Source organism: Colobus angolensis, unplaced genomic scaffold (assembly GCF_000951035.1).
Source record: "Colobus angolensis palliatus isolate OR3802 unplaced genomic scaffold, Cang.pa_1.0 Scaffold234, whole genome shotgun sequence".
In the NCBI taxonomy this organism is placed as follows: domain Eukaryota; kingdom Metazoa; phylum Chordata; class Mammalia; order Primates; family Cercopithecidae; genus Colobus; species Colobus angolensis.
In genome coordinates, this window is record NW_012115533.1 from 819,294 (window position 1) to 832,851 (window position 13,558).

Here is a 13,558-nt window from a genome sequence, read left to right on the forward strand (position 1 = left end):
GGGGGGACTCTGTCGGCCTTCTTTGCCGGAGGCCGACAGACTTCTTCCCCACACCTTAGGTTACCAAAATAAACTTGCAGTTTTGCTCCTGACCTTTGCCTACTTGCTGGTTCTTTTGTGCTCGCTCTGGTGGTCTTAGAAAAACAAATCAAACACATATTCTCTTTTCCCAATCACATTTCTACGTGGCTCTCCCTGCATCATAGAACCTAAATATAAAAATGGACAGTGTCTTGTATATCTTTGGGTCTTCATTCTGAAGGTTCCTGTGTCATGTAAATCTATGATCAAATGAATTTTTTGTGCTTTTCTCTTGTTAACCTGTCTTTGGTTATAGGGGTATTGGCCATGACATTTATCATGAGGAGGAAAGGGGTCACTGTCCCCTCTACCCTTATAACACCATCCAGGTAAATTCTAGACAGAGTGGAGAAACAGACCATTTTGGCCTTTGGCAGCACTTTTGTGTTTCACGACACACTTCCCAATGAGTTATTCTGTGAGCCAGCTCTGTAAGCCAGCTCTACTCTGGTCCCCTTTCTGAATGTCTCCTTTGTATCCCGTTCTCTCTTTATTTTCCTCTTAGAAATTATGTTCTGCTATTAGCAGTATGCCAGTATCAAGGGCCAGTTACACTCATTTACATTAAAGAAGTAGAAGCTTAAATGAGGAGCCTAAAGTGGGTATTGACTAACACAAAGGACGTACATCATTAGTAATAGAACTTTTAAGAACCACTTGAGGAAGCAGGTGAAGAATAATTTCTCACTCCAAAATTACCTGTGGCTGGAAGTTTATCACCAAAGTTCCTCAGAACTATTACAGTTGGGCTTTATGAGTATAGTGAGGACGTTCTCAAGATCATGATATTTTATGTAAAATTTTGTGTGCATGTATACCTTTCTGATGGAGAGGGTCTACAGTTTTCATAAGATTCCCAAAGGGATGTTCGACCTCCCAAATTTTAAGAACTATGGATCAATATACTCTCTAGAGTATAAAATAATGGCAACACTTGCATTCTAGTGCTTTGCTACTTTGTGTGGTTCTCAGAGAGCATCAGGAGCAACACCTGGGGATATGAGAAATGCAGAATCTCAGGTTTACGTTGAATGAGAATCTGCATTTTCACATGGTGATTTGTGTGCATGTTGAAATTTGAGAAGCCGCGTTCCCACAGTCAAGAGATCAGGCCCTGTATTCTGGATTCGTACTCTGGCTCTGCCAAATACTAGTGTCGTAAGCTTCCATTTATAATATTGCATGTCATAACACCAAACTTGAGTTAATCTAGAACTTCAGACCTGAGTTTGACAATTACTTGCTGACTTTGGCAAATCATTGAAACTGTGTGGATGAATCTCTATTTCTTTACCTATGAGATATAGAAGTAGATTAGCTCTTTTTCAGCTCTCAATTCTGGAGTTTACCTTTTGTTTCCCACACAGGTGATCTGTAATGGCCTCTCATCTATTGAAATGCTTTTTTCAACATTCACCAAATGTCTCTTAAACGCTGAAAGGCACACTGATTTCTTTCTTCTTTGAAATTCTATTATACATTTTGTATCATTCAATTTATCACTTTATGATGTGCTAAAATTGTCTCTAATTGTTTGATTTACATGTTTTTTCTTCCAAGTTTGGGGCCATATAATTGAAGTCCGGGCTACGTCTAGTCTATTTCTTTCCTTGTTATCTTTATCATAGCACAGTACACATTGTAGATGCCCAATACATCTTTGAGGATTGAATGCCATGTTTTGAGAGACGATATCTGTAAATGACACATTGAGTAGTCTCAACTTCATTAATTTAGTTATAAATTGGTTGTGTTAAGCCATTTATTTCCTAGGGAGATAGCTATGAAATTTTCTAAATCAAGCTGTTTACATATCAATATGAGCTCTTGAATGAATAAATCCTAGTTACATTTAGAAACAGCCCAGTTGAATAGGTAAGAGGAAAAGGAATGCATTGAACTATTTTCCTGCTTCTCAGAACTTTCTTGCCTTTAGTAATTGGAAATGTATAAATACCTATGTGTGTGTGTGTACATATATATATATATATGCACATACACATATTACAAATATATGCATGTATATATACTCTATATGTATATGTATACACACATACACAGAGCAAATTAAGTTATTATACAAAAATAGTAAAACTGGATACTGTTTTTAACTCTTTAATACGGGATGCTCTTTTTATGAAGCAGAAATTTATTCTCATAGTTCTGGAGGCTGGGAGTCAAAGATTAAGGCACCGTCAGATTTGCTGTCTGGTGGGGACCTACTTTCTGCTTCCTAGACAGTGCCTTCCACCTGTGCCCTCACATAGTGGAAGGAGCAGACAAGCTTCCTTGGACCTCCTTTATAAGGGCATTCGGCCCATTCTTGAAGGTTCTACTCTCCTGACCTAATTACCTTTCACAATTTCCACCTCCTTGTATCATCATCTTGTGGGTGAAGGTTTCAACATATGAATTAGGTGGTTGGGGGGTGGGGAGAAGGCCAGAAATACAAGCATTCAGACCATAGCAGTGCCTATTAAGAACTGTGAAGGGTCTAAACTTTTATGTTATTTTCTAGTTACCTATTAACAAGTTTGCTTACCATTTCCAGCATAATGAGCAATACAAATATTGTGATGCTTACTTGGAGAAAGAAATGTTAAAAATCTTACAATGACAGAAGACATAAGACTTCCATGTCAGAGAGAAAAAAAGACTATGATTCTCAAGAGAGCAACAGCATAAATATTATCACATTTATTTCAGTTCCCCTGGCCATCAAGTCACAGAGGCAATGCAGATGGGCCCAGACAAATCCCTGCACAGGCACTGTATTCCATTACAGTAAAGGAACCCCAAACCTAAGGGATCTGAATCTTTTATGTTGGACAGAAGGCATGCCTAACTTTTGCTCCAGAGGAAGATATTATCTTTATTATTCTGGGCAAAGGGAGATGCTATCTTTACATTCTATGGCTGTTTGCTATGCAAACAAAAACTCTTTGAAAAGATAATCCACAACAAAGGGCAGTGAGTTCTTAGCTTCACAAGAAGTGCAGAAATGCTAGCAATCCATCGAGAATTGACTCCCCAGAATACGTTACCCCTGATTCTACATAATAAATTGATCACATATATTTCTGAGCCACTCTACTAAAACAAACTTCCCTTAAGCTTTATAAAGCAACAGCATCCCTCTTTGTGTGGGGCAGGAATTTGATCTTGAGGTCAAATAAGAAATCCTCCAACTGTGGGACACAAATAATTGAGCACAATGCCAAAGAGAACTTCTGCCTAACCACAGAGGGCATGGTGGTTTCAAGTTGATCAAAGAGCAGCTATGGCTATTCATTGGCCTTCTGGAGCCTGTGGGTGTGAGAGTAATGGCAAGGTTCTCCTGACAAAAGGTAGTAGGATCTTTATCCTTGCTTGGAAAGTGTGAATTTGCTCCACAATGTCTGGCACTGGCTCATCAGGAATGCAGAAGAGCCACTTTGACCTGAGCCTGTAGCTTTGTTTGTGAATCTTGGCAAGGAGTTGAGTCCTGGCCATTTCACTCTCCAACAGTTTAGATCAGTCAAAATTTAAATAAACCATTGTTTAGGCATGAGCTGGACCTTTGGGGAACAGCAGATGGTTGATAAGCTTCTGCTTGTCCCAGACTCAGGAGGAGGAACATAGGAATTTGGCCAATTACTCATCTTGGAGCTTCAGAACCCCATATGATTATTGTGATTAACATTGTTTCATGCCATGTGTTCCAATTTTTAAAACTTCAAGGTATCTCTAGATTGGGGGCAAAGTCAGAATGTAGAATTTCCTGTAACTTCTCAATGGAATCATTTTGTGGGAGGTGGAAGAAGGGGTTTGTGAGGTGTTTTTTAAGTGTCCGTTTGTATCATCATAGTTTGAGTTTAATTTTTAACTTTACATGTTAAAACAGTTCCATTTTACTAATATCTTGTGAAGAATCAACTAAAGATTGTTTTTCTCTTTTTAATTTTTTATTAGTTACTTACAATGCATCTTTAGATGCTATCATTTCCAGTACAACCAGCAATACAAATAGTGTGGTGCTAGCTTGGAGAGAGAAATCAAAAACGCATCTTAATATGACATCCTTCAACATTGCCCAGGGCATTCATGCTTTTGATTATCACTCTCGGCTCAATTTAATTGGTAGGTAAAATAAATCTTGGTAACTATGAGGGCCTCATAAATAGTCTGGGGTGCATTTGTATGCGTGGAGCCTTCTCCACCTTGTTGTTTTATTGCTAGAGAGACATCTTGAGCAGCTCACATTTTATTGCCTGAGAATGTCTGATAATGATGCATTATGATGGGTAGTGTATATGAACTACATTGGGGTAAAAATATGAGAAAATGCCCAATGCTTTAATGAGTCTTTTTTATTACAATTGGTGAAGGGTGCAAAATGATATAGAGAAGGAAAACAGTTTGTGCAGCATCTACCATTCTGCCATCTTCCTAACACCACTAAATGCTCCACCCAAACAAATGCATTTTTTCATTGCTACTACTACAGCTACCACTACCAGCGCATACACACACACACACACACACACACACACACAAACACACACATCCATACACAAGGGAACTGCAAAATGTAGACTGTTTTTCAATTACCTTTCAGAATACAATCTCTAATGATTTTTGAAAATGTTCAGATTATCCTAGTTTTGTTTAGTAGGGGGGAGTTCTTTCGATGTAAAAAAAAGTATATTTTAGCTGAGGAAATATAAAGTTTCTCAGGCATTAACTATTTAAATTAAAAATTTAGATATTCTGAAAGCTGATAATTTGATATACATATATGATATTAGTTCAAACATAAAAAAAGTATAGATGTATTATTGAAAAATTAATATGGTAGTTACAGAGCATACACATGGTCTACAGAATGGGTCATATTAACTCACATTCAATAGTTGCCATTCATACAAAGAGTATTAATATTAGCTAAGGAGCTGTGTCCATAAAATTCCCAAAATAATACCTGACAATCACAGTAACAGATACCTTGAATATGAATTCATGAATATGCCAACATCAAATCTTCAAGGAGTACTGTAGATTTATTAGAGAAGGATAGAGGAGTTGGTGACTTATTTTGGCAAGGACTCAAATAGCAACTATTTAATATATTGATTGGTTAATCATTTCAGTCTCTGTATAATAATAATTACTTTGTACCTGCTATAGTGCTGGAAAAAATAAGGATGATTAAGTTCAGCTCCACAACTGGCCCTAAACTAGGAAGCAACAAAGAGTATTGTGTTGTATTGAATAGATACATTCCCTGCTCTTGAAGAGCTCCCTAAATATAACTGATTGATGTACAAAAATATCTTATTCCATTAATAAAGCAGGTCAAAAGTATATTTGTGCTGCTTGTTTGCTTGCACGTACAGTCGTGCATTGCTTAATGATGGGGATAGAAAGGCATCATTACGTGATTTTCCATTGTGTGAACGTCACAGAGTGTACTTACACAAAGAGATGGTGTAGCCTACTACACAGCTAAGCTATACGCTATAGCCTATTGCTCCTAGGCTACAAACTTCTATAGCATGTGACTTACTAAACACTGTAGACAATTGTAACACAATGGCATTTATGTATCTAAACATATAAAAGGTACAGTAAAAATACCATATTATAGTCTCATGGGACCATATTCGTATATGCTGTATGTTGTTGACTGAAATGTTATGAAATGCATGACTGTACTTGATTATTTGATACTTTGTCTTTTTATACTTTTTAATTAATTTGTGAACTTTCAACATTGTTTTCTTTCTTACTTACTCCTGGGATAACTTTAACACTGCCTACATTTCTAGGTGAAGCTGGCTGGAGAGGGGAAATACCAGGATTAGAAAGAAGGATTCTGTCCCCTCCTGGTTGGGCTGTTGGTTGGTTTCTAAATGGGACTATATGTTTTCTTTCACCTCATACATAGCCTTTTCCCCTTTAGGAATTTTTTCTTCCCTACTCCCTCCATTTCAACTATTTCTATTGACAGAACTCGTGCCCTATTAGCCTGGTCTAGTTAGACAATGGCAAAACAGGGTGCATTAGTCAACCTACAGCTGACATTTATCAAGCTACAGTTACATGGTAAACTCATTTCACAAAGAAAATGCTGTGGGCTATTTATGCTATTAAAAACTTTTTTTTCTTTCTAATTCTGATTAGCAACTGCTGGCATTAACAATAAAGTTTGCCTTTGGAATCCCTATGTTGTCTCTAAACCAGTGGGTGTCCTTTGGGGCCACTCAGCCAGTGTAATAGCCGTCCAATTCTTTGTGGAAAGAAAACAACTTTTCAGCTTCTCCAAGGATAAAGTAAGTAACATTGTTCTTTTAATTAGTTTAGTTTTGCTTCCCTGGTTCCTACCCAAATCAATTCTGGGATCTGAATTTCTCTGAGAGATTGTGTCAGTTTTTAAAATAGACTGGCTAGCTACTTATGTTTTTGGAAATCTATATTTGGAAAAGGTGTTGGTTGATGGTTACTTAACAGTAGTCCTAGACAACTGGGCAAAGTATTCCATTAAATTTTTTCAAATCATATACTCAGGGATTTAATCTTTATTGGACTCTCAATATGTCACACCTTGACAGCTTCCAGTGTTCTCACAAATTCAATAGAAAAAACAGAAAATGAAATGTTGCTTTGATAAGATAGTGGCCAGGCATAGTCAATTAGATATTATTGCTTTGGTATTGAAGAGACTCAGTTAATTAGAAATTGAAGTTAATCTGAAGAATATCAAACACATTAAGAACCTTTTAATTAAATGTATCAGTTCATCTCTGTTTTATGATATTGATGGGATTTTTAAATATGGTGGAAAAAAATATGGCACTGGAGTCATCCAGTCCAGGTTGAATCCTGACAACACTATTTATCACTTATATCCACTTAGGCAAATTTCTCCTCTGAGTCTTGACTTTTGTTCCTTGGTAAAATTTCAATCTTACTTAATGCCCAACTTAAAGATCCAGTTAACATGATAGATTTCAAGATAGTTGGTTATGAAGAGGAGGGTGCATATAAGTGTTTTGATGATAGTCTTTGAGACTCTTTGAGTGAATATAAATTTTTGGTGTATTCGAAAATATATGCAAATATAATTTACATAGAAATTCATCTTCAACTCCTTAGCCACACCCCATAAATTCTACCAAAAATTCTACCAAAATTAACCACCATAAATTCTACCAAACTTACTTATTTTACTGTATTACCTAGTATGTCAACTTTTTCTTGAACTTCAACAATCAACTGCCAATTCCTGTTGATTTTATCATCAAAATATGTTGATCAGTTTCACCTCTCCATCTCAGCTGCTACTGCTATAATGCAAAATTTTATCTTCTTTTCCCCAAAATACTGCAAAGATTTTCTAACATATCTCTTTATTTTCAGACTGATCTGACTCTAATCTGCCCTCCATTCTGCTAATTTGCAAGTAGCTTGCAGAACTATTTTTCTTTCTTTCATCTCTGCCCTCTATGTAAATATGAACTCCAAAATTCTTAAACTTTTATACAAAGCTCCCCCATCTACTAGTTCCGCTTCACTTCCCACTTTTCTCTTTCAAATTCATTTAATGCTCCAGTCGTATTAAATTATTATCTTTTCTCACCATGCAGTTTCATGGCTTTGCAATGTGCTCTTCCTTCTGCCTTCAATTCCCTGTCTTCTATTAATTGGCAGACGCCTATTTATCCTCCACATTTTAGACTTTTTGAAGCTTCTCATGCAGACATAGGTGTTTCTTTCTGTGTGCTCCTGTTGCATTTGTGTGTCTCTCATTACAACATGTATCATGCTGTACTGATATTGTTAGTTTGCTTTCTTAAGACACATCGAGATTGAAAATGTAAAATAGGGATGGAGCAAGATTATGGAATAGAAAGCCCCACCAAAGGTACCCCCCTTAGAATTTAACAACAATCTCCACATACACAAAAACACCTTCATAAGAACCAAAAAAATCAGGTGAGCACTCACAGTGCCTGGTTTTAACAAAGAATCACCGAAGAGGGTAGGAAATACAGTCTCAAATTACCAATGCCACCCCTTCCCTTTTCCCACCACAGTGTCTGTGTGACATGGACCACAAGGACTGCAACTCCTAGGTGAGTTGTAGTGCCTGAGAAGGGCTAAAAGTTAGTAGACTTGGGGGAAGGGCGGGGGTACATGACTTACTGAGATACCAGCCAGGGCAGCTAAAGGAGTGCTTGTATCACCACTCCCCCAACCCCAGGCAGCACAATTCACAGCTTCAAAAGAGACCCCTTCTTTTCACTTGAGAAGAGGAAAGTAATTTGTAAAGAGGACTTTTGTCTTGCATCTTGGACACCAGCACAGCCACAATAAGATAGGTCCTTGGTTAGAATTTTGAGGTGCCCCCTTCCAGGCCCTAGCTCCCAGATAACATTTCTAGACATATCCTGGGCCAGAAGGGAACCTGCTACCTTAAGGAAAAGGCCTAGTCCTGGAAGGACCCATCACTTGTTAACTAAAGAGTCCTTGAGCTCTAAATAACCACAACATGGATACCCAGATAATACACCATGGAACTTGGATGAGACTGAGATGTGTTGACTTCAGGTAAGACATGGAATATTACTATCTGTGGTGGCTACAGTGAGCCACTTCTATTTGAGAAAAGCAGAAGTAAAGTAAAGGTGACTTTTTTCTAGCACCTTAGGTACCAGATCAATCATAGCGAGATAGAGCACCAAGCAGGTCCACGATTCTAGCATCGGCCCTTGGACAGCCCTGAGCCATAGGGGAGTCCACTGCCCTGAAGGGTGAGTCTCAGGTTTGGCAGCCTTCACCACAAGCTGACTGAAGAGCCCTTAAGCCTTAAGTGAACAATGGCAGTAGTGTAGCAGTTCTCCCCATGGGACAGTGGTGGTGATGGTCATGAAGTGAGGCTCCTCTGCCTGTGAAAATGGGAGGGAAGAGTGGGAAGAACTTAATTTTGTGGTTTGAGTGCCAGTTCAGCCAAAGTAAAATAGAACACCAAGTAGATTTCTTAGGTTTTTGACTATAGCCCTCTTTCCTGGACAGCATCTCTGGACCTGCCTGGAACCTGAGGGAACTAACTGCCCTGAAGGGAAGGACACAAGGCTGTCTGCTTAACCACCTGCTGATCATAGAGCCCCAAAGCCTTGAGAAAACATAGGTAGTAGCCAGGTAGTGGTTACAGCAGGACTTTGGCAAGACCCAGTGCTGTGCTGGCTTCATATCTGACCCAGCACAGTCTCAGTGGTGATGGCCATATAAGTGCCTGTATCACTCCACCCTCAACCCAAAGTGGCTCAGAATAGAGAGAGAGAGAGAGAGACTCTATTTGTTTGGTAGAAAGTAAGGTGAGAGAACAAAAGCCTGTCTAGTAATCTGGACACTTCTGGATTTTATGCAAGATTCCAAACTGGACCTTTATGAGTCTGCAAGAACTATAGCATTACTGGGCTTGGGGTGCTCCCTAATGAAGATACAGATATATCACAACACTCAAGTCCTTTCAATATCTGCAAAGTCTCTCAAAAAAGAATGGTGTATTAGTCCATTTTCACACTGCTACAAAGAACTACCTGAGACCAGGTAATTTATAAAGAAAAGAAGTTTAATTGATTCATGTTTCCACATGGCTGGGGAGCCCTCAGGAAACTTATGATCATGGTGGAAGGTGAAGGGGAAGCAAGCCACATCTTCCATGGCAGCAGGAGAAAAAGAGTGGGTTGGGGGAACCACCATGCACTTTTAAACAATAAGATCTCATGAGAACTCACTTACATCATGAGAACAGCATGAGGAAACTGCCCCAATGATCCAATCACCTCCCTACCTTGACACATGGGGATTACAATTTGAGATGAGATTTGGGTGGGGACACAGAGCCAAACCACATCATTCCACCTTGGCTCTTCCCAGACCTTATGTCCTTCTCACATTTCTTTTTTCTTTTCTTTTTTTTTTTTTTAATTTTTCGGTGGGGGTGATGGAGTCTTGCTCTGTCACCAGGCTGGAGTGCAGTGATGCGATCTCGACTCACTGCAAACTCTGCCTCCCAGGTTCAAGAAATTTTCCTACCTCAGTCTGCAGAGTAGCTGGGACTACAGGCACCTGCCACCATGCCCAGCTAATTTTTTGTATTTTTAGTAAAGACGGGGTTCACCATGTTAGCCAAGATGGTCTCGATCTCCTGACCTTGTGATCTGCCCACCTCACCTCCCAAAGTGCTGGGATTACAGGTGTGAGCCACTGTCCCCAGCCCAACCTTCTCACAAAACACCATCATGCCTTTCCAATGGTCCCCCAAAGTCTTAACTCATTCCAATATTAACCCAAAAGCCTAAGTCCAAAGTCTCATCTGAGACAAGGCAATTCCTTTCTGCCTATGAACCTGCAAAAGCTAAAGCAATTTAGCAACTTCCAAGATACAATGGGGATACAGGCATTGAGTAAATGTTACCATTCCAACAGGGAGAAATGGGCCACAACAAAGGGGCTACAGGCCCCATGCAAGTCCAAAACCCAACAGGACAGTCACTGAACCTTAAAGTTCCAAAATTTCCTTTTACTCCATGTCTCACATCCAGGACATGCTAAAGCAAGGGGTGGGCTCCCTGACCTTGGGCAGATTTGCTCCTGTGGCTCTGCAGGATACAGTCCTTGTGGCTGTTTTACAAGCTGGTGTTGAGTGTGTGTGGCTTTTTCAGGTTCATGATGCACCTGAAAGGGTACATTCATCCTTCTGGGGTCTAGAGGATGGTGACCCTCTTCTTACAGCTCTACTGGTCAGTGCCCCAAGGGGACTGGCTGTGGGAGCTCCAACCCCAAATTTCTCCTCTGAACTGCCTTAGTGGAGGTTTTTCATGAGGGCTCCCTGCAGCCGACTTTTGCCTGGACATCCAGGCATTTTTGTTCATCCTCTGAAATCAATGCAGAGGCTCCCAAAGTTCAATTCTTGTCTTCTGTATGCCAAAGGCTCAACACCATGTGGTAGCTGCCAATGCTTGGAGCTTGCACCCTTTGAAGTCACAGCCCTAGCTGTACCTTGGCCCCTTTTAGCCAAGGCTAGAGCTAGAGCAGCTGGGATGCAGGGTACCATTCCTTGAGGCTGCACAGAGGCAGCAGGACCCTGGGCCAGGTCCATGAAACCATTTTTCCCTCCTAGGCCTTTGGGCCTGTGACGAAGATCTCTGAAATGCCCTGAAGACATTTTCCCCATTGTCTTGGCTATTAGCATTTGGCTCCTTGTTAATTATGTAAATTTCTGCAGCCAGCTTGAATTTTTCCCTAAAAAATGGATTTTGCTTTTCTACCACATGATTAGGTTGCGAATTTTCCGAACTTTTATGCTCTGCTTCCCTTGAAACATAATTTCCAACTTCAGACCATCTCTTTGGGAATGAATATGACTGTATGCTTTCAGAAAAAGCCAGGTCATATCTTGAATGCTTTACTGTTTTGAAATGTCTTCTGCCAGACACTCTAAATCATCTCTCTGAAGTTCAAAGTTCTACAGATCTCTAGAGCAAGGGCAAAATGCCACTAGTCTCTTTGGTAAAGAATAGGAAGAGTGACCTTTGCTCCAGTTCCCAATAAGGTCCTCATCTCCATCTGAGATCACCTCAGCATGAACTTCATTGTCCATATCACTATCAGCATTTTGGTCAAAACAATTTGACAAGTCTCTAAGAAGTCCCAAATGTTTCCACATCTTCCTGTCTTCTTCTGAGCCCTTCAAACTTTTCCAACCTTTGCCCATTACCCAGTTCCTATATTGCTTCCACACTTCCAGGTATCTTTATAGCAGCACCCCACTATCTCAGGGCCAATTTTCTGTATTAGTTTGTTCTCACATTGCTACAAGGAATGTGAGATTGGGTAACTTATAAAGAAAAGAGGTTGGGTAACTTATAAAGAAAAGAGGTTTCATTGGCTCACAGTTGCCCATGGCTGGGGAGACTTCAGGAAACTAAAATCATGGAAGAAGGTGAAGGGAAAGCAAGGCACATCTTACATGGTAGCAGGAGAGGCAGAATGAGAGATGGGACCACTGCACACTTTTAAACCATCAGATCTTGTGACAACTCCCTCACTATCATGAGAAGAGCATGGGGGAACCTCCCCCATGATCCAGTCATCTACAACTAGGTCCTTCCCTCAGCACATGGGGATTACAATTTGAGATGAGATTTAGGTAGGAACACAGAGCCAACTATATCAGATAGCTACAAATAAGCCAAGACAGTGAAGACTACAATAAATACTTAACTCTTCAATGTCCAGAAATCAAAGAACAGCTACTAACATTGCCACCATCCAGGAAAACATGACCTCACTAAATGAACTAAATAAGGCATAATAACACATCCTGGAGAAACAGAGAAAAAAAAAAAAAAAAAAATCCTGGAAAAACAGATATGTGACCATTCAGATGGAGAATTCAAAATAGCTGTGTTAAGGAAACTCAAAGATATTCAAGATTACACAGAGAAGGAATTCAGAATTCTATCAGATAAATTTAACAAAGAGATAAATATTATTTAAAAAATCAAGCAGAAATTCTAAAGTTGAAAAATGGAATTGACAAACTGAAGAATGTGTCAGTCTCTTAATAGCAGAATCAATCAAGCAGAAGAAGGAATTAGTGAGCTTGAAGACAGGATATTTAGAAATGCAGTCAGAGGAGACAAAAGGAAAAAGAATAAAAATAAGTGGAGCACACCTACAGGATCTAGAAAATAGTCTCAACAAGGCAAATCTGAGAGTTATTGGACTTAAAGAGGAGGTTGAGACAGAAACAAGGTACAAAGTTTATTCGAAGGGATAAAAAAAGAGAACTTCCTAAACCTAGCAAAACATATCAGTGTCCAAATACAAGAAGGTTATAGAACACCAAACTGATTTAACCCAAAGAAGACTAATGCGAGGCATTTAATAATCAAACTCCCAAAGGTCAAGGATAAAGAAATAATCCTAAGAGCAGCAAGAGAAAAGAAACAAATAACATAAAATGGAGTTTCAATATGTCTGGCAGCAAAATTTTCAGGGGAAATCTTACAGGCCAGGAGAATAGCATGACATATTTAAAGTTCTGAAGGAAAATAACACATCTGGCAAAAATATCCTTCAAACATGAAGAAATAAAGACCTTCCCAGACAAACAAAAGCTGAAGGATTTCATCAATACCAGACCTATCCTACAAGAAGTGCTAGGGGGAGTTCTTCAATCTGAAAGAAAGGAATGTTAATGAGCAATAAGAAATCATCTGGCCGGGAGCAGCTGCTCACCCTTGTAATCCCAGCACTTTGGGAGGCCGACATGGGCGGATCGCGAGGTCAAAAGATAGAGACCATCCTGGCCAACATGGTGAAAACCTGTCTCTACTAAAAATACAAAAATTACCCGAGCATGGTGGTGTGCACCTATAGTCCCAGCTACTCGGGAGGCTGAGGCAGAAGAATCGCTTGAACCCAG

At 39.6% G+C, this 13,558-nt stretch overlaps 1 protein-coding gene across 1 annotated transcript in view; it reads left to right on the plus strand.

Annotated features, from left to right (window-relative positions):
- Positions 1-13,558, plus strand: part of WDR49 (WD repeat domain 49) — a 181,140-nt gene that overhangs the window by 49,059 nt on the left and 118,523 nt on the right. The window contains 2 exon segments of the mRNA XM_011944625.1: positions 4,033-4,200; positions 6,244-6,392. Coding sequence (XP_011800015.1) covers positions 4,033-4,200; positions 6,244-6,392 — 317 coding nt within the window.